This window comes from Fukomys damarensis, unplaced genomic scaffold, assembly GCF_012274545.1.
Source record: "Fukomys damarensis isolate Sample0158 unplaced genomic scaffold, DMR_v1.0_HiC HiC_scaffold_38, whole genome shotgun sequence".
NCBI classification, from domain to species: Eukaryota; Metazoa; Chordata; class Mammalia; order Rodentia; family Bathyergidae; genus Fukomys; species Fukomys damarensis.
Genome location: NW_022900950.1, coordinates 66,078,524 through 66,101,008, shown reverse-complemented (window position 1 = coordinate 66,101,008; position 22,485 = coordinate 66,078,524). Strand labels below are relative to the sequence as shown.

The 22,485-nt window shown below is 37.4% G+C and overlaps 1 protein-coding gene across 9 annotated transcripts in view; it reads left to right on the top strand.

Annotated features, from left to right (window-relative positions):
- Positions 1-22,485, top strand: part of Ttc29 (tetratricopeptide repeat domain 29) — a 210,947-nt gene that overhangs the window by 2,627 nt on the left and 185,835 nt on the right. For 3 of the 9 annotated variants that reach the window (XM_010610915.2, XM_010610922.1, XM_019205534.2), the window contains exons 1-3: positions 5,447-5,635; positions 11,486-11,583; positions 13,316-13,399. In XM_010610915.2, coding sequence (XP_010609217.1) covers positions 5,603-5,635; positions 11,486-11,583; positions 13,316-13,399 — 215 coding nt within the window. In that variant the 5' untranslated portion in view covers positions 5,447-5,602. Of the gene's footprint in view, positions 1-1,587; positions 1,764-2,823; positions 3,121-5,446; positions 5,636-11,485; positions 11,584-13,315; positions 13,400-22,485 lie in introns of those variants that run through there. The other 6 variants (XM_010610917.2, XM_010610916.2, XM_010610920.2 and 3 more) reach the window with 6 other exon arrangements.

Sequence of the window (22,485 nt, the reverse complement as noted above, 5' to 3'; positions counted from 1 at the left end):
AAACACAAGTCATAATGGGCTAGGTATAGAAATTAATTTTTTGGAATAAGTAATATCAAGGGCTAACAAAAATCACTGAAGCCAGAAAATCAGATTTGAAAAATTCAGATAAAAGGAGTAAGCTAAAAATATGATGAAAGTTTAAAAGTTTCAATACTACAGTAAAAGACACATTGATATTAACAATAAACACGCTTATCCCATTGTTTTGACCACTATCTAAAGCAGTTCTTTTGCTGGTGTCTTTATGAAATGTGATTAATAGAAGACATGGTGAATACTGCTGCTGAGCATCATCCAATGGAAATGCAGGCTAGTGAATAGAATATGGTGTATCTTCACCCACATTCTTCAACAGACCTGGTAGCATATGACTTCTGGCTCTCTTCTGAAGACAAATAACCATGAAATATAATCTTTTAGAATATATTCAGGACATCACAGCAGCCACAATAGTGGAACTAAATACACTCACAAAAAAGTGACTTTCTGCCAGGGATTTGACTCAGTGGTGCGGCCACCTGCCTCACAAGTGCAAGATCCTGAGTTTGATCCCTGGTACCAAAAAAAAAAAAAAAAAACTTCCTGAACTCCTTCAGAAAGTGACAGAATCATGAGATAAATGTATTCAAAACAAGAGGAGTATTTTGATGATTAATGGTAATGAATCTCTCAATGTAACATAGCTTTTGAAATTTAATCACACACAGTGTTTTTTTATCACACCAGGTAGCAAGGCAGATTCTGAGGCCACAAAACAAAAACTATCATAATTATCTCGTGATAGGATATAGACACGGAGTTATACCAATTTTTAAAATGTAAAAATAGTCAAATGAGCATTTTGATTGGGTGGGAAATTTTCAGTGAGTTATCCTCCACATTGAAGTGCCCACCCATCTAAACACCACCTCTTAAAAAGGATTTCACTGAGGTGAAAGACTCCTGAATTTTATAAGATGTACATTGTTCCTTTTGACAGGTATACTTGTACCAAGGAGACCAAGGTGCCTGCTATTTCTTGCTCGCCAGATTTACTAGAATATCAATCAGTGCAGTGATCCAGCCTGATATTTTATGAGATAGTAAGGTAATTAAGGTACTTGTGGACTAAACTGCATGGAAGTAGCCAGAGTTGTCAGATTATTGAATTAGAAAATAAAAGTACACTGCTGCCCCTGCTAGGTAAAAACAAATTGCTTCTTTTTTCCCCCTATTTCTTGAAATATAGAGGTGACACCATATATACTGCATGCCACATATCTCAGAAGAAAAGGTACTAGCATGAATAGCAGCACAATTAGAGTTCCCATTTGCCATCCAGTCAACTGATGACTGTTAGTTCAACTGGAATATATATATTCCAGCTAGCCCAGAGATTAGATGAGAACATGTAAGAAATTATTATCCCCATATTTTCCAACTCTGAATTTCCCCAGAAATAGACTGACTTTTGCTTTACTAGGGAAAAGGAGGTTTAGCTTGAATTTGAAATCTCTGGGTTTATCTCCAGGATTGCCTAGCCAAGATAGGAGTTAAATGTACTAGCTGCTCATATAATGTTGATTTGATCTATTTTCTGTTTAGCTTGTAATGGAAAGGAGTTTATTTATTATATGGTTGTAGAAGCTGGACCTCCAAGATTGGGCAGAAAGAGCTGGCAAGGGTCTTGTGTTGCAATAGAACATGGAAAAAAATAGGAAGACAAGGAGGAAATGAGAAAACAGGAAGGGCAGTCTTACATTATGTGAGCTGCTCTACTGGTAAGTAATCCAGTCCAGCAAGAAAGCAATTAATCCCTCTTAATGACCTCATCACCTCTACAATGACCCTCATCCCCAAATCACCAAAAGAGCAGTCAGATTTTACTATGAATTTTGGAGGGGACACACAATATTCCAACAATAGCAGCCATTTAATGTCTGAAACACCTCTGAGTGCACTGTGTACTAGCTTGTCTATGCTGTTTATTAAAAATACATTGATTGGTATCTGTACCTGTTTATCTAGTTACATAGTGTGGTTTTGTCTATGAGATCAGTGAAGTATGAAAGATTACTTGGGAAACTTTTGTTCTGATGATGAAGTGGATCCTGTGTAACATGGAAAGATCAAAGACTGACTTGAAGTTGCCTGTTTTCTTATCTCTGGCTCTGTGTATCCTTTATTTACAGGAAATCTTTCTGAATAAACTTTATTATAATTTAGTGAAAACTTTCAATTATGTAACTCAGTGCAATCGCTACATGGAGGGCTTCTTTTCCCTCTCCTCCTGTAGGAGGAAACTACTACTGGTGTGGAATAAATGCCAAACACTTTTTGGTCTCCTTGCTTTGCTATTCAAAATTCAAGTTCCAAACTGGAACTTGAATCTTCTGACACATTCTTATTTCTCGGCCACAGGAATTTAGGACACTAATACTGGAACAGGAAATAGATGCACGACAGCCAATGCACATTTAGATACAAAAATCTGATATAAATTTATAGAAAATGAATTTATCTGTTATAAATTGAAGATATTTTATGACTGGGCTATTGTGAATTAATAAGTCTTTTTTTTCTGGTGGTGCTGAATATTGAATTTAGAGATGCTGTATCACTGAGTTACATTTCAAGCAACCTTCCTCTCCCCTCTTTCTTTGAGATGGGTCTAGATAAGTTTTTCAACCTAGCCTCAAAATTGCAATCCTGCCTCAGCCTTCCAAGTAGCTGTAATTGCAGTCATATACTACCATGCCTGGAATTTTCACTACATTTTCTTTTTTTCTATATTTTGTTTTCTTTGTTTTGTCTCTTAATTTTTCTTCTGTCTTATTTTAGAATTCCTTTCCTATGAAAAATTTAGAGCCTAACAAATGAAGCACACGTTTATCTCCTTCCCTTTCAAGATGCCAGTGAAACAGAAATTTACAAATATCATAGACAAACATAATAATAATCATGATGAAAATAAGAGAGGAGATGTCGGTGGATAGATGAGAGATTTTAAAGAACTTTGGAAGACAAAGTAGAAGGTAGCAGGTTGAAGAATGAAATAGGTAGAAGAAACCAGAACACTGAAGCTATAATGGATGATTTTCCAACATAAGCCCTGGAGTTATTGCTCAGCATATGCAGGTAAAGTAGAAGTAATTATCAAGGGACTGAAAGTAAGAGGAAAATTAAGTCTGAATGTGATGCAAATTAGGTCTGAATTATTCTGCACCCTACTTGGTATCCTCACCCCTAGACATAGAACAGGAGTGAGGACTTTAAACACAAAAACACATCCTTATGAAGATTTTAAATACATTTGTGGGAAAACACTTGTGCTCCAGGTGTATGTGTTGGTACCTGAGGGTTGAGTTCTTTCCTACGTGGGCGTGGAGGTCACACAGCTGATGCCTTTTGCTGTCACCCTAAAAGAAACCCAACAAGACATGATTTGCCCCACTGCATCAAGAGATGTCAAAATTCTCACTCAAATAAGAAAGTTAGAGAAAAACCATCTTATTTCAAAAACAATAGAGGCAAGTTACACCAGAGATCCAGTTTTGCCATTTTAAAGATGAACTGATATCTGTAGGATTGATGCTGATTTTCTCTTATTAGCCATTCTTTCTTATTCTCCAAAGTTACACGACCCTGATTTTTAATCAGTTGTAAGGATATGTCAACAAAGACCATATTTTTCAGCTTCCCATGAAGTTTAAGTGACAATTTGCTAAAGTTCTTGCTAGAGGAGGTACCCATCAATACAGATGTGCTCATCTTCTTGAAAAGAACATGACCCTGCTCTGGCTTTCTTCAAATAAAATGCAGAAGCAATCTTCATTCTTTGGCCTACTAGTCTAGTTTTCAATCTGTATATATCATAATTAACTTTATAAGATCTTATAATTAAATAAATCTGATGCTGGAAAAATAAAACGGGTGGAGGGAGGAGCAAAAAAGGAAACAAAAATGTGTTCATTATGTACTACAAACATACTAATAAAAGTTTTAAAAATGAGTTTACAGTCTTCCAGGGAAGACTGGCTTATACAAACCAAGTACCATGCAAAGAGATATTAATATAATTAAGGTAGGTCTAAGAGGAAGGAGCAAAAGTAGAAATTAATTCTGTGTGGAGCATGGCAGGGGTGTTCTAAAGTCCTTGAAACTTTCGGAATGGCCCAAATCTCTAAATAAATGGCACCGGAAGCTGGCATTCTGTGATTGTAGGAAAGCTTCCTTTTCATGGTGTTGAAGCCTGTTTGAGTTTTATGTAACTTCCAGATGAAGTTTTCTAACTGAACTTCCTAGCTCTGAGAAATCCTTTGCCAAGCAGAAGGAGAAATAGAATTAGTCAGTGGAAATACACAGCTGTGGAAGGAATAATTCCTCCACCTGAGGGAGCATCACGTGACAAATGAGATGCAAAGAATTCACAAGCCTCTCATGCGGAAAAACAGCAAGACCCAGAACAGAATTCACACAAGTCACAACAGAGTTCAAATGAGTGGGGACAACCTGATGTCAGGAATGAGGCGGAGCCCAGCCTGAAGTAGTCACAACGATCAATTGGACGTGGGTGGTGAACCTACGTGGTGGAAACAATTTAGTGATTTGTTACAGCAAATAGGATGTTGGAATGAAAGTGTGGTTAGGGTTATTCCGCTTGCACTGCAAACAGAATCAATTTCCAGTTACTAGAATGAGCAATATTGCTGCTACCTCTCTTACGGTGTGCAACGAGACAATGAATAAAACCCTCACTTTGCTGTACATCTGTATCTGAGAATCATAAGTAATGAGCCTCACTCGTTTGCCCCTATGGCTATAAGAGAATAAGCAAGAGGTCTCGTTTCTTTGCACCTGCGTGTGAACCAAGGGAATCAAAAATGGGATGAGATTAGCCGGGTGACGATTAAATTGTGTGTGTGAACATAAAATCCCAACATTCAGCTACAAGTTCAGTAACAACAATAATAATAGGAATAGGGTAAAGGAGATTCTCTAAAAGAGACTGAGTTTTCTAGTTGACTACAACTCAAAATCGGAGTATCTTACTGGAGACGGGATTGGGAAAGGTATCTCCGTGAGTTCGGACTGCTGCAGAAGAGAATGTGTAACAGAAGGTAATGGTGATTTATCCAGTGGGGTAAAATGGCAACAGGTCATGGGGTTGTGAATGCAAAACTGAGCGGTTTTCCACCAGTCTCCGGGACAAAATGGAAACGTTGCAAAATATTGAGAATGTAGTGGCTTGAAGGAAATGACTCAGGCGGTAAACTTCCGCCCGGGTTCTGTGAACTTCTGAAAGCAGCCTCCTTAGAGAAGCCAGCTCTGCCCGGAGAGCAACTGGCCCCTCTGCCCCAGGCACCGCCCCCACACCAGAAGAGTCGGAGAGCTGCCCAATCCCTAACCCCGATTTAGCCTAGCTCCGCCCCGACCGCCCCTCTTGGCCTCTGTTTCCCTGGAGACGCTCTCGGCGTCTCAGTTTCCTGCCCGGCGGCCTCGGCACCTAGACCAGAGGAGAGGGCTGCGCGAGCGCCCAGCATCTGGTACCGGTGGGGAATCTCTTAGGCAAAACGGAAAATCAGAATTGCCGCGCAGAGCCACTCCACCCAGGTTTGCGATGGGGACAGGACTTTGGCACCTTCTAGGAGAGGTGGGCTGTTCTTCCGGGCAGTCCTTCCCGGACCCCGTGAGACCTTCCGCCATCTGAGAGTCAAGCTTCCTGAGGCGAGGCCTTCGCCTTTTAGCTCAAGAAACCAAAAGAAAGAGGAGCTGGGGAAGGTCGCGCTCTTTGCGCCCCAGTTCACCTGGAAAAGTAAATGAGTGTAGGAAAAAGTCCATGAATCCTGTTCAGAACTGGGAGGGAACAAAAAAAGAACTGAGACGCTGTAGGCTTTGGTAAAATAAATACATAAACAAACAAATAATAATAACAACAACAAATAAAATTAACCGTATCTGATAATTTCAAGAGAACAAACTGTATTGGATTATATCAGTACATATACATATTGCCGACGTCTTGGCCTTCCTTAAATTAGTGTTCGGTTTCATAGGATCTACACCTCATTTTTTAAAACAATTCACCTAAACACTTAGCAAGTAATTCAGGTTTTGTTTTGGGTTTGGTTTTGTATGAATGACCTGTATTTTATAACTTGGGACAAGCAGAGGAGTTATTCTACTGAATTGTAACTTAACTTTTTGTCTCTCCTTTGCTGTATTATAATTTGCTTCCCGGTTTTCAGGCTGAAATATGTTAAGCTGGAGAAATGTTCATTGATAATCTGTAGGTGGAAGTCAAGTGAAATGTGGCCCAGTTTCAAACACTTGTTCTACTTTATGTTTTGATTTAACCATCAAATAAATGTCAGTTGGTGGGAAAAGTGTGATTTCTATTTATTTAGCAACCTACCTAATTATATACCACAGGATGCTAGAAGTTTTCAAAAATTCTAAGGCAAGGGATAAACATTATTTAAGGACTCCTTAAACATATGTATGAATAGTTTTTTACTTTTATAAGGAGCATAATTTCTGATATTTCTTCTTTGGTTTCCTTTAAGCTTCCTTAGTCCAAGAGCTTGCTGCAATGAAGTTCTAATTCTTATAAATAATTTTGTCATGTTTATTTTGAACTCTCCTGAGGATATATGATAAACTTACTTGCTGTGGCCTATTTCCTTATTTCTCTCATCCCAGCTTGTACTCCAGAGTCACAGAACCCTGGGGACAGGTCAGCCTCAGACACAGCCCTTTCCCAAGTAGCCTCTGTCTATGTAGGGGCACCCCCCCACCCCACCCCACCATGTTTCCTGATGATGACATCCCTGGGGTAGTGGAAGGAGGGGCATTAGTCTTTGAAGAATTTTACTTGGGGGCCAGAAATTTAAACTCACACCATGAAACACATTTACCCTGACCCAGAACTCTCAAACCTTTCATCCTGTATTTTTCCATTCTCATTTGTCTTTGCATGTGGGGGCCAAACTTAGAGACTGTAACCGCTGATACAAGAACCAACCAGCAGATCAAAGGTTGCGTCAAGTCTCTTCTGAATACCAACAGTGGAATGGCTTCAGGCGGCCTTTTGATCTTTGTCTCAGCCCCGTGGTGCCACATGCAGCATTGCCCACTTGCTGGCACTGTCAGGGCTGCCTCTGGGTCTTCTGAGCAGACTGCTTCAGCCTGGGTTCTATGGGCTAAGTTCACTTCAGTACCAGCCAGCAAGGCACCTCTTATTCTCCTTCTCCCTTACCTGAACCTGAGCGATTCCCCTCCTTGTGATTACAGGCCATTTGTGTGTTTTCCTCTGCAGCAACAAGCTGGGAGAAACCTGATGGCCAAGGGTAGTGTGTTCCATTTCTGCTATGGGCCTGAGTCATTCGCCACACAGCCCTAGTCACACTCCTTGTTGTCAAGTCTAGGTTGATGCTCACCTGGGAACCTGGAAAGCTGTCTGGCCAATACAAGGCAAACACCACAACTCATGTTAACAGAGAGTAGAAGTCTTTCTTCCCTTTGTGGATATATAATTAAAGCTTGAATTGTCAGGTCCCTGAACATACTTGCATTTTTTTCCCCTCTTGTTTTCAGCTTGGCTGCTTCTATTTGCTAGAATACAGCTAATTCCTGCTTTAGAATTCAGCATAAATAATACTGAACTTTTAAATCATAAAAAGATGGTGATTACTCAGATAATAATTTGCATGCATTTCAAATCGTGCGTACAAATTCAGATCACACATTATCTGTTGTAGGAAATAAAATGTAACCGTATATCGATTATGAAAAAAAAATACCTTTGCCCAACAGGTATAGGCAAAATAGAATATAGGATTTAGAGCAAAAAGAGAGCCCACTGGATTTCCATCCTAACTAGCTTCAACTTTTCAACATATTTTGGTTGAGAGATATTTTTCCCACATGCAGTTAATAACTTTTCCCACTTTCTAATTCAGCTCTGACCACCCCCCATTCCGTTTGTGCCTTGAGGCTTGCCAGCAGGGCTTGCAATACTTACATTAAACTAAATTTAAGAGCAAAGGTACTCCTGCTGCTTATGTTCTCAGATCAGAGGAGAGCAAAATGAAGGAACTGGCAGCTGAAACTTTAATGGTAGGAAACATTGACTCAGAAATTTTTTAAAAAATCGTAGTTGATCTGTGTGACAAAGAAGACATGTTCCTCCCTGTGTATATCATTTGTATCTGATTTCACTAGATGCTTTTATTTTCTAGAAAAAAATGTCTATCCTAAGTAAATATGAACAAGGATGAATTTTATATGACAGACTACTCGGCCTCCCTGGGAGGAGTGGTTTCTATTCACCTTGATGGGGGGATGCTGAGTGGATCAGTGCTTCTGTGGCCTTGATTCTATGTCTGTGAGTAGTTGGATCTTCTTAGTTTGGGGGAGGAATCTTGATGAATCTTTCAAAGGCACCTGCAATTGTGCAGAGTTTCCTCTGGCCTCAGTGCCCACTGCAAAGAGGGACCCTGAGAACAGTCTTAACTAGTAGAGATGGAATTCCCATACCTGATGCAGTGCAATTGTTCTCTTCTGCCCTTGAAATCCATTAGGGCTGGGTAAGGGCTAAGAATCGGGTTAGCCCAGATTTGCTCTGTAACTTTGGAGGTCTCCGGAATTCAGCCGTCACAGCTACTGTGGAGTAAGCTTATGGCAAGTGAGATGGGGGAGCCTGTGGTGTCCATGGAGTTTAATCTTATGTTAGTCAACACTCCTTAACTCATGTTCTGCGTAATGTTGCCATTTAATAAATTCTGGTTCTCCAAGTAACTCTGCTCGTGCAACATTGGATCAAATATATTTTTTAAATTAGAAAAGAATTAACATGTAAAAAAGAAAAAATGGAATTAAAGTCTTTGTAGATAGGGAGGGGTGGAGGGGTTGAAGGAAGGGCAGGGGAATGGGGAAAAAATAAGAACCAAGATGGATTATGTAAGGGTGCAAATTTCCAATGATGAATGTCATTACATTGTATACCTTAAATGTACCAATAAAATTAAATAATTATTTAAAAGTTAAAAAATAAATAAATTGGAAAAGAATTAAGCTATTACATTATGAAGTTATTCTGTGTAATTCAATGTTTCTGATGTTTATTCTGCAAGAAAGGACTAGCATTTACAGTTGACCATGCTTTCAATATATGAAAGAATTTGTGGGCTATATCCTGCCCCCAATAAGCTGATACTAGGATTCTGCTATATTTAAAATAAAACATTGACCTGCAATGGAATGATTTTCTTAAGTAGGTGGAAAAATATTTTTAGACCAAAGTAATAAATGTTTTTCAGAAATATGACTGCCCATCGCTACAATGAGTTTCAAAGGATTTTTCCCTCAAGTCTTCATGTTCCCTTATCACCACCCAACGATGGCTTTGTGGCACAGAGGACTATCATGGCTCAGCTGGCCAGAGGGAGCCCTGTCTCGGCCCTGACCACACCCCCACGTCTACATGAACCACCATCCTCTCCCACCCAGATTTCACAGCAGCCTCTTCACTGGCCTCTCTGCTGTCTGCTTCCTTTCCCTATAGTCTAACTTCAAAAGAGAGGCCAGAGTGATTCTTTCAGAGTGAACAAGAGATCATGTCACTTCGAGGCTACTTATCCTCCCATGGATTCTGACCTCAGTGACAAAAAAAGTAACAATTTTTAAGCAACTTTCAAGACTTTACATTTCTGGTATGCTACCAAAATTTTGGCGAGCATCTTCAACCACTTCTGCTTCTGCTCTTCTTTATCCCCCGCAGTACTTGTGAGCATGTGTGTAGCTTCTAGTCCCCTGCTGTATTTTTCACTGTCAAATCTTATCACCCATCATCAGGATGGAGAAGACATATTCTTATCTTGTATATTTTTATAAGATATTTATACTTATTTTCTCTGTATTTTGCTAGTTTGTGTATTGTCTGTCACCATATCTGTGCCTATAATGGGAATCCCGTGGAATCAGAATTCTGTGAGGAGATATCTGTCTCTTTATTCATTAACCTTCAGCACTTAGGATAGTGCTCTGTCTCTAAGTAGTAGTTTACTAAATATCTGTTGAATATATTCAAGCCCTAAATTGACTGTAACACTGTAGGTCACACAGGTATGAAATGCTGGAGAGAAATGATTTGAAACCTAAAAGAAGTCTTCCAGGTGCTTGCTGATGCTAAGGGTAGAAGTCAAAGCTGGAGGATGTAATTGGGGCTTGAGGGGCTGGATCAGAAGCCTTCAGTTGTTTGGATGCCTCTCTGTTTAACAGAAGGATGGGTTATCTTGCACTGAGAGCCCTTGCAACATTAGACAACTTTTCTATTTTAAATCTACCAGATATGATGCCCACATTTCTTCCGCTGGGGATGAGATTAAACAAGTTGATGTTGGAGACCTGTCTTTCTTACTGCTCACTACTACAGCATGTTGTATTTTCTAAAGAGGTCCACCACTGACTCTTATCCCACATTATCACCTTGCAATGTGGCTCTGACACTCTCCACCAGGAGGTGCTTCTGTGTTCACCTGCTGCAAGCCTGAGCAGGCCTACTATTGCAGCAGAAGTGACACTATGTAACTTTGAAGGCCAGAACCTCAAAGGAGATACAGCTACCACTTGACATTCTGTTGCCTTTTGAGCCCTGAGCTGTCCAATAAGGAATCTATAGTTGCCATGCTGTGAGGAAGCTCAACCTATCTGAACATACCACACATATGTATTTCAACAAACAGCCCCAGTGGAAGTCGCAGCTAAGAGAGCATCCAGCACCAGACACCTGAGTGAAGCCACGTGCAGCTGACTTCTGTCCCTCACCATTGGGTCACCCCAGCTTCTGAAACTTCCCAGTGGAGGTCCTGACCATCACAGAACAAAGAGCCATCTCTATTATTCCGTGTTCAAATTCCTGATAGATATAAAGTGTGAGAAACGAGCTGTTTTTAACAATTTTTTAGAGCCACTATATTTCTTACACTACATATCATAGCTATGTGCCTCCTTAGCAAGGCAGCTGTCTCCTCATTGGGAATTATTCTTAGCACCCATTACTTCTTCTAAGTGATGAGGTTTTAAGGAAACAACAAAGTTTGAGCTATTTTCAATCATTGATTGTAACAGGAGAGCAAAGCAAAGCATCAGAAAGCCATAGCTATCCTAACGACCTTCACTATGTAATTACAACAGTGCTCCTTAACAAAACTTTTACCAAAGCAAACTGATTGTCTGAATCTTCAATGCATTCATCGGATTTCCTTCTTAGCTAGTTTGTGGTGGGGATGCAGATAAGTAATAAATTGGCTGAAAAGCAAACAGAAGAAAATAATGAGAGAAGCAACTTACAAATCCACTCACAATATTGTTCCTTAGTAACATAGCAATAGTTCTGCCTATGGCGGCATTGTCCCCTAAGAAAGACTAGATTGCTAATTGTGTCTTAAAGGATTCTTTGAGGATTCATTCTTTACAATGCCCTTCTGCTTATTTTTCATAGGCCAAAATGACCACCCTTCCCTCACCACCCACAACACGTCCAAAGCTTATGGCTTTAGCCGTACAGAAGCTGCCGTGTTCCTCTGGGGCAATTTCAAGGTATGTTTCAGTGCTTTTCCTACAGAATAAAATTTCTGAAATGTCTGCATTAAGAGATGTCAGTAGCACATCTCAGACAATAAAATTGTTTAAGGAAAAGAGAAGTATGTTGTTATATTCAAACATTCAAATATGTTTTAAGAGGACTGATGAACCTCATTCAAAAACCATCAATACGTTTATCAAGCTAGTGCTCAGTGAATCATTTTGTTTCCTACTGCAGTTGCCACAGTTGCTAAAGGGTTTCAAAATGTTTCTTTTAACAATGTGTATAAAGAAAGGAAAGAAGTTTTAAAACATGAAAGGTTCGCGTCGTGTAATCTACAAGAACACAAACACTGAGCAGTTGTAAAGGGAAAAGGGTGCACTTTTCCTACTCAAATAGATTGGCTGGCACGATTTAGTTCCTGAAATGATTCAGGGTCTAAAAGTGCACCTTCAAACTGCTGCTGTCTGTAAATGGCTGCTTAACTACTGGAGTTGTAAATGAGAAAATGCAAAACAGAGAACTTAAAGCATTTTTGTCGTATTTATGAATATTAACTGAGACAGTGAAACTTTGAAATTGCCATTTGTAATTTTATTGACTTTTAGTAATCTTCATATTCATCAATATGAGTATTGTGTATATATAAGTTTGACTATTTTCTTTATATTCCTAATTCTCGATTCCTGCAAGGTTAGTGATCAAAGTATTATGAGACTTCTTTGTTCTCATTTCTCATTTTTAGTACTGCTGGAAAAGACCAAAGTCCCTGGACCAAAATAAATACACAGTTAAACTAACATAAAAGTTCTTTTAAAGTCGCAAATCAAAAATTTTCCTTTTCTGTAGCTGAGAAATCTTTCGACAGATGCACAATTTGTGTGTGTTCTAGCTTTGCATCTTACTTTTGAATGCTGTGAAATATTTGCAAAGTATGAAAAAAGAACTTGTTCTTCCTATCTTTATTAATGATAGAGATTATATTTTCTTTTCAAGGGGAGCATTCCCTAAGATCGATGTTTTTTAAAGAAAACTTCTTTTATTCTTTTATTCATTTTATTGAAGAAAAATATTTTTATAATTAACCTTTAGGGCAAATTTCACATAATCAGTAATAGCTTCTGAATAAAACAAAGATATTTACTTAATTTCACGTCTCAATTGTTATGAGAAATTAATAGCGTTTATTTTTTAAATTGTGCAGGAGTTGTGAAGCATGAACACACTAAAATATGTTGCTCAGTAAAGTTTTATTAAAAGTTATGCATTTGAACCTCTGATAATTTGAAATGTATGTGTGATTTTAAAAACATGATTTAAAACATCATTTCTGGAAAAATAGTAATGTTTGTATCAAATAATTGTTCCTGATTTAATATTCTATGGTAAACAAAATATGACTTCTGCAGAGGGAATTTGATACTGTGAAACAGCGTGAACAAGACAGAAGAACTTAAAATTTTTGTGGAGAAAACGCTACTTATTTAAAAATGTGGGTTACTGCAATTTTTTTGGCATTTTATTTGCTTTTACACTGGTTTTAATGATCTTCCCTATCTATTTCCATTCAGGAAAATTAAAATTTTGAAACAGTCTATCAACAACCCAACTATAGCAATTTAAGAATATTTATTGTCTGTGCTATTATGCCCTGAATACCTCTGTTCTCCTGGTGGCATTTTACGTGTTTGGGAGATTTTCAACTTTGAAAGTCAGTGCTTTATTATTTCTTTCCATTTCATTTAGGTCTCAACTGATCAAAGAAAAAAATGACATAGATCATTACCTGGAGGTGAATTTCAAAGGACTGTCAAAAGAGAAGGTTGCTGCGTAAGTATAACCTCTTAAAGGTACTTTAATATGAAGTTTGTTTCTTTTGTCTTGATTCTTTATTGAAATTTCAATTTTCCTGTGCAGTAAGAACACTTTTTATTTTTTTATTTTTTGGTACCGGGCTTCAAACTCAGGACCTTGGGCATGCAAGACAGGCAGTGGTACCACTGAGCTAAATTGCTGGCCCCTATGCTGTACACTTTTTCACTGGAACATGGCATTTAAAAATTAAAGCCCACTTTAAATACTGATAAGTCATGCCTATTGATCTCACACATATCAAAGTCTTTAATTTTATGGCTTTCAAAATTCTTATATTTACCAAGATATTGTAGTATCACATTTAACACACTTATTTAGTTAAGTCTGGGCTATTAATTGCTTATTAGCCTCTGTTTTAAGATTTGTTCCTTCCCTAGAGGAGAAAAGAGCTTTAAGAGAAGGATTTGTATCTTTTTTCCTGGTGATTAAACAAAAATATCTCTAGCAAGTGTATGTTTATGCTCTCCAAGAACCTACAAGAATCAGTGGATTATAGTTGGCTGTTTAATTTTAAAATAATTTTTAAATTTCTGGATTTATTTTTAAATCAACAATGTAAGCTTTGTCATTTTATGGCTATTTAGAATCTAATATGTGGGATAAATAATAGCAAAATAAAAATCCGTGTAAGTTTGTAAGAAATGAATAAAAACCTCAGATAATCACTAAACAGGCTTAGTATTAATTATCTATAGACTTTATGACTATTATAATCAGTGTTTTAGGTGTAAACATTGTAAAATGTCCGATGCTATAGGATTCGACTGAGGAAATCTTCCTAATGATATTTTTGGTATAGGCTTCATATATCCTGAAATTATAAATTTATTGATATTTTTGTTCACATTCATTGTCTTTGTTTATTTGCGTATAACATGGAAATTCAAAGTAGTTCATTCTGTCAATAGCTACTTTAGAAAATAATAGATTTTAACAGTGATTGTTGCCTATTTCCACAGAGCTCTCTCAGCTAAGTGTAGTATCTGGAGCATTTGGTTAAATGTCATTCTAATTGTTAACTCAGTAACTGTATGTGGTAACTTGTTGGATATAATTAAAGGACAATATTGCATGATAGTATTGTTACTAACTCTAAGAAAGTATAGGTAAGTAATATTTGCAATCCTATTTAACTATGATAGCCAAATACCTTCAATTGGCTTAATAATTAAGAGCTAAATTAGCAATTAAATATGTGCTTCACAAAATTCAACAAACTAGAAATTCATATGCACCTAAGCTTTTAGTGTAGACTGAAGAAAAATTTTATCTAAGAGAATGTAAAATAGACTACGGGAATGAATATTTTCTTAATCATATTCATATTAATAATATTTTTCCACTAAGGATATGACTAGATTGATTTCACGACATTCAGTCCTTAATATTATAACCTGCTTAAGCTTCCCACACTTTGATACTATTGTAGACATCTCCTTTCTGTGAGACAGCAGATGCAAGCCACTAGTATGAACACAGCCTGTGCATAGCTCCCTATTACACTTTTGATTGGTACACATTATAGAGCTCACTCCAGACAAACTAATTGAATTGTGTATAAGGAGAAATTTGTTGAATGATTTCAGCATCTCCCAGCAATGCCCAGCAGGTGCTGTGAAGAATTATGCATATTCTATCAGCCAACAGATTGCTGCATAATATTTTTTATCAGCCATTCAACTCTAAAAAGGTAAATTGGTCACAAGCATTTATTAAGTACTCACGTTATATCTAACATTAGGTTTTCACAGTGAGAGAGACAATGATATTTTATGTAAGGCACTTGGCCCCATCCTGAAACCTTAATGTGTATTTGAGCAAGAGACAAAAACGGAGTGAGTGCTGTTTGCACTGTGAGGTGCAACTCAGAGACCCAGAGGAAGGCAGAGCAGGTTAAGATGGTAGGGCGACACCTGTTAAGGAAGATAGAATTTGAGTATGGCTCCCTGTCTGGTTAAGGTTATAAAATGATCCTACTGGTAAATCATAGATCTACAGTAAATAAGGATGTAATGTGTAGAAATGTAGGAATCAAATTTTCAATTAGCAAAGGCAATACATAAGATACTGTTTCATTTCCTTTTCTCCATTGCATTTACTTTCTAGTAATGAGCATATATATGTATATACTCATTAATACAACTGATATGCACTGGTGTTGTTATTCTGTAACATGTGTATGCTCTTTGTCTATTCCAAAAATAACTCCTTATCATGTATGTTCAAACATATGGACCTCCTTGTATGTGAATGCACACCCTGTGAGTTTCCTACTACTGGGATGGGTGGAGAGTTTCTCTCCTTGTCTGAGGATGATGATCTTGTTTGTTGGACCCCATTCCCTCTTACCAAAACTTTCTCCTTTAGTTAAACATATTTTTTCCTGCATCACCAATTTCTCCTTCTCCATTGGGTAAGTCTGACTAGTGTTCATATGTATTCTAATTTTCCTAGGCTTCTTACTCCCCTTCTGATTGCACCCCATTTTTTCCTAGCTGTTGCTAGCAAGCAGAAGTATTGTTCTAATATTTTCACATTCCGTTCTTCCCTCAGTTGATGGAGACCAAGTGTCCATTCCAAGTACTTGCTGAAATCTGCCTGCTGAGGGCCACTCATGACTATTCTGTTCTCATCTTCTTTGATGTCTTTGCAGCATTGGATAGAGGGCAACATTCTCCTTGTAGGACAGTCTGTCCTTGCAGATTGTGGGAAGCCTTGTTCTATGATTCTCCTCTGAACTGTACTCCTCAGCCTCTTTGCTGGTTCTGTTTCTTTTTTTGAAACTCACAGCAGTGAGGAGCTGGGCTGGATTCAAGCTTTTCCACTTCAGCTACACTCTTAAGCTGGAGCCAGCCATACAACCTTAAATATCAGTAATATTTATAAATCCTGTCAATCAAGTTCCAATTTTTATGTCCAACTGCCTCCCTGATGTGTCCTAGATATGAAATAAACATTCCAAATATTCCATTAATAAAACCCAAAATTATGCTGTTGCTATCCCCCTAGTCCTCTCCCACCTCCACCCCTAATAATCTTCCTATCATCCCCCTGTAGCACCAAAGCAGCCTTGAGTTTTACTATACCTTTGCCCCACTGCATTTAACCCACTCGTGTACCTCCATCAGCTACAGCTCCACAATGTCTCCTGTGTTCCTTTGCTTCACTTCGCCACAAGCTAGCACCATGTCTTGCCCAGATCACTAAGATAATCTCCTACTACTCTTCCCACATCCATTCTGACTCTACCAAAATCCAGCTACCAGAGTCCTCTTTGAAAAATGTTATGCCAAGATCCTTCTTTGCTTTAAGCTTCCCATTGCCCTCATGATGGAATCTGAACTTATCACCTGGCCTAAAACTGTGGCTGGTTGGGACTTGGCTGACCTCTAACATTCTCTTCCTCCCATTTTTCCCACCACTCTCTCCTCCCTGCATGGTCTTCTTGTCATGTGACAGTGCTCTCCCCATGGGACCTCTGACCTCATAATAAAATTATGATAAAATATAATCTGAGCCAGATAAATTTAGCTGTTATTGGTGCATCCAGCTGGTAAGGATTTATTTTGCTTTGGAATTGATAGAGTTGTTCGAAGGCAGAAGGCTTCCTTTCAGATTTTTATTATCTACATTTACAGAAGGAATTTAATCTTTGTTAATTTTTAAGTGACTAGATCATTTCTTTGCCTTTCTAGAAAGCAAATGCATTATATTTGCATTTTATGTTTGACACTGATGATTTTACTTTATTAGAGATGTTTTCAAATGGTTCATTGATACTCTCTGATGGTTACTAAAGAAACACATCTAAAAAGAGAAACTTCTGAAGTATTGGTATACTTTGGGTTTTTAATTTGGTACAATATCTTCAGAATGCATTGTTACTTTCTGAAAAGGACTTAAAATATCCCTTATTATCATATCCTAATTGCTTTGAATAGCTAAGTAGTAAAAGTGTCACTTGTAGATTCAAATAAAAATTTCTAGGGGGTGGTTTTAACCATGCTAGCTATGTATATGAGGATACAAATAAAATCATCTAGGGACAGGGAATGTGAACTCTGCTCAATGTTTTCTGCTTCATATAATAAGTTTTATTATGTGGAAGATTTAGATCAAATTTGTATGCATCTTTAAAATTTTGCTTTCTTTTGGCATTTCTTACTTTCAGTTGTCACTGATGTTTACTGAGCATCATTCTGTGAGTCAGCTTAGTGACACTGCTGTCACCTACAATCTTCACCAATAAAACAAAGCACCATTTCATTTCATGTCTTTGAAAGTCTTTTTTCCTTTTGACTAATTTTGAATTGTATGAGTCTTACTAGCTCAAAGTAAGTTACTGCTTCGCCAGTTAGGTTTTACTTTAAATTTTAAAATTTTCTTCCAATGATGATTTTACAAACTATAGGCACATCTATTCATACTACTCAAATGTAGCACCTGGGTTTGCTTAATGGCCAGGCACTTTAGATAGGATCAGATATTTAGGATCAAATAAATAGGATCAAACTGTGTAACGGAGATTCAGACTCCTTCAGGTATGCTCTTCTCTGCCTCATCTCTGTGTGTGTGTGTGTGTGTGTGTGTGTGTGTGTTTGATTTTTAATGCTTTTGTGAAATCAGTTTGCTTTCTTTTCAAAACATTTTGCTCTTTTGGATACAATGAAGTCTATCTCTTGCTCTCTCTCTCTCTCTTTTTTTTTTTTTTTTTTTTTTTTTTTTTTTGATACCGGGGATCAAACTCAGGACCTTGTGCTTGCGAGGCAGGCAGCAGAACCACTGAGCTAAATTCCTGGTCCTAATGAATTATCTATGGAGGTTTGTAAACTAAACTTTCTCAAGAAATGTTTACATGATGGTCATATCATGTTGAGTTTTATCTCGATAGTATGCTCTGTCTGTATGAAAACTGAGAAGGTCCAAACTATTCAGACCCGCTCAGTTCTTTGACATGGATGAAATATTGCTATTATCACAACTATATAAAAATCATAGGATATACCCGTATCCTATTTTGTTTTCTGCATTGGAAACTAGAGGTGGTGTAATGACCACAGGTCCTATCTCAGTTCTTAAAGCAAATCCACGTAATGGGGTGACCAGATTATCCCTTGTCAGTACAATTAAGGTGAATTCTACCTTTGGATTAGAAAGCTCCAACATTCTTTTCTTTTGAAATAAAAACTTTCAAATGTCTAACTATGGAAAATAACAAACAGAAGGAGAATTTTTTAGAAGATACTTTTCCTTAACAGCTTTAAATTAGATTATTTAGTAAATTTTAAAGCTATATTTACCTTAGAATGACTCTCTGAGAACATTTTCAACAATCCAAACTTTCTTTGGAAAAAAATTTCTAGGAACACAATTCATGACAAACATAATTTTTATGTTTATAGATATATTTATATATTTTGTGCTGAAAACATATATATATGCAAATCTTGTGCTTAATCTCAATTTTCTATATATTACTGATAAAATATTTTAATACATTTTAGACATTTTTTTCTTTGAATTAAATCATAAACATGTTAAGCAACTTAAATATATCTAGAAAAACCCATGTATAGAAGATTATATCCTCTTCTTCCTTACAAGCCACACAGCCTAGGCAAAAGTTCATAGTCCTTTTCTAATAAAACTATCTTTGAGATGGGTATGCTGGGACATGCCTGTAATACCACTTGCTCAGGAGGAAAATGAATAATTCATTTTAGAAAAGTCTTAATAATGTGCTTGATTTGTCAATTGTAGTTTCATTTTGTGCTTTTATATTTAAAGATTTTGATTATGAAAATGCACCCATGTTAATCCTCTGGATCCTTACATTAAAATCAATTGTATATGCATTTAATTACTAATTAATTAATACTATACTATCATCCAAAACTCTTACATGTTCAATAAGAAAGAACATTTCTATATATCTATTGTTGTTTTTGAATTTTTTCACTCGTGTTTATGAGTGACCAGAAGCTACTTGGTTAGAATATTTTCTAAAAATCCTGAATTATAAAGTATACTGGGAAGCCATTGGATCATTTTGTGCAGGAAGATGACACAATCGGACTTAGCTTTAAAAGACTAACTCAAGGCCCCTGTACTATGGGTATCTGCCACCAGCAGCCCATGTAGAGGTGGAGGTGTAGAGATGGATCAGAGTAAACAGAGAGGAGATGTTGAGAAGTAGTCTAATTCAAAATGTATCTAAGTGACAGGAAGATCGGAATGCATAATATAATGAATTTGGAGAATAAGTAAGGGAAGAAATCAAAGATGACTCTATCCGCACCAACCTGAGTAACTAGGGGAAATGTCTCCTTCATGCCTAAGTCTCCAATATCTCCAGCAGTATCCAGAACACAGCAGGCATTCAATCATTATTTTTTAAATGAAAGCCACCTATGTTCCAGCCTATACCTACCTTTTCCAGTTAAAATCTTTGTATTCTACTTTGAAATTCATCCTTTGCAAAAATAATAACTAATACTTGAACATTAGATATGTTTCAAGTGTATCATACATATTCATTCATTTGATCCTAGGAAAGTCTAAGATTAAAATAATCTAAAATTTAATTTTTGTCCCACTTGTGCTTAAAAGAGGGAAGCACAGAGTTACTAAGCAACTTCCCCAAGGTCACATGATAATAAGAAGTGTTGAATACAGGCAGTTTGGGTCTAAAGGAATCATGAGCCATGGTACCATTCTGCCTCTGAAGTTATGCAGGTCATAAAGCCTTTTTCTCTTTCATCTTTCATCCTTTTTGTACTGCCATTCTCTTGCCCTCAAATACTCTTCTCCCTTACCATATCATGCCTAACTCTTCCTTATTCTTAAATGGCTCAACTATATTAGGTAACCTTGCTACCATCCTGTAATATCCAGCACTCCCCCGTCCTGCCACCTACATCACTGTGTTGCCTTGCTATTTAATAGGTTTCCTCTATTAGAACATAAGCTTCAACAGAGATGGGACCATGGCTCACATGTGCATCCTTGGTGCTTGTATGTTTTGATCACAGGTGTGGGTGGATCAGTGCCCGAGAGCTTTCACCCCTGTATCCTTGCACATGCACACTGCCCGAAATGCTCTCCCTTCTCTCTCATGCCTTGGAATGCTTGATACGCTTTTCTTATCTTGCAGCCTCAGCTCAACTAGCTTTATGAGGCCTCTTTTGGGCCATCCTCACCACATGGTAGACGCCAAATATCCTGTTGAAACTCTTTTAATAGCCATTGATGACCATGTACATGTGCTTTAGTTCTCCCTCTTCATTAATATTTAACAAACTATAGATTGTGACGCATTAGTACTCACTAATGAGTAAGTGGTTGTAAGTCATTAGTTTGGGGATCATGGTCCGCGTTTTAGAAATGAAAAGTGAAATAGAATAGGAAAAAGTGCATTGCATACAACAAGGCTAAGCATGAAAAGCTGCCAGGTGTAATGGAATAGAGCCTGGGTTTTAAAACCAGGCTATCTGCCCTCAAGTCTCAGCTTTACTGTTGCTGACCAAGCAACTGGTTGAATTTGAGCAAGTTGCTTAACTTTCTTGTCCCTCAGCTTCCTCATCTGGAAAAGGTAAGAATAATGATAATAGGGCTGGCTTAATAGAATGGCTATGAGGATTAATTGATGAAGAGGTTGGAGTATTTTGTGTAGCAGTGCTTTTAAACTTTTGCTTCATATATTTACATACATTGTGTATATGCCTGCACATATTGAATTGCACTATAGATGTCCTTTCTGACTGTGAACTGCTAGAAAGAAGGAACTCTGCTCTGAACTGGGAAGACTTGAAAGCAAAGATTTATTGTATTCACCTTTAGGACTTTTCTGACTTCCATTTTTCCCACTTTCATTCTAGAATAGATTAAAGAAACTCACTGTTAACGCGTTGTGTTGCACAGCTGTCGGAATGTAACTAGAAAAGGGAAAAGGGGAAGTGCACAAACGTAACCTGCAATGGAAACACTGTCATTCCTGCGTGGGGTAAAGCTTCATCCTGATACTAAATTCCAAAAGAAATTTATCACATGAGAACACCCAAGAAAAATAGAGAAATATAAAAAAAACTTTGCACCCTGATATGAACTATAAAATGCTTATGTAGACAACTCATCATAATTATTACATATTTTGACTAAGTTTTGTTTCAAGAAAGATAATAACAGGTAAAATATATTAAATGATTATTGATGCATGGACCCATTTTACACGATCCTCACAAAAACTCTAGATACATTAACCCTCGTTATTGCTCCTAGAGACCAAGGCATAGAGAGGCTCAATAACTTGATGAAGACAGCTTGCTGTTATAAAGAAGCAGGAACAATGGGGTAGAAAATAATGGCTCATAGAGGAAAGAATGGATAAGCTAGAAAGAAATGGATGGATATATTAGAGACATATCCAATGGATATTTTAGAGATCAGACTCCAGACTCTTCTAGAACTTCTAGGGCTACCTGGATCCAGAACCTCAATCCAGTTTTATCTCTGTAATGATCCAATTTTTCTACACTCCTGATTCAGATTTCCATGAAATCCCCTTATCCTTGACTGAAACAATCTCTTACCCCATATTCAAAGTAGCTTATTGCTGCAAAAGGGAATTGTTGTCTTAAAAGTCAGTTTAACCTAATATTTTTCTCCTTCAATATGAGCATCAAGATGGATAGCTAAGCCCATTTCCTTCTTGTGTTGAAATGATCACACCATACATAGGATAGTAAATTCTTATCATGATGAGACAGGAGGAAAGAAAAACCAGAAAGTTCAATATTTTCAGAAATATTTTCTCAGAACAGTTAAAATATCACTAGGGATAAGAGGTGATATTTGATAATGGTTTTTAACAAGAGCTGGTTCGGTAGGAGGATATAATCTTAAATATTTGTACTATTAGTCATAGACTTTCAGAATATATAAAAACAGAGAGAAGTAGGGGCCAGGGAGCAGCAGTTCGGTGGCCTGCCTTGCAAGCGCAAGCACCTGAGTTCAATCCCTGGTACCAAAAAAAAAAAAAAAAA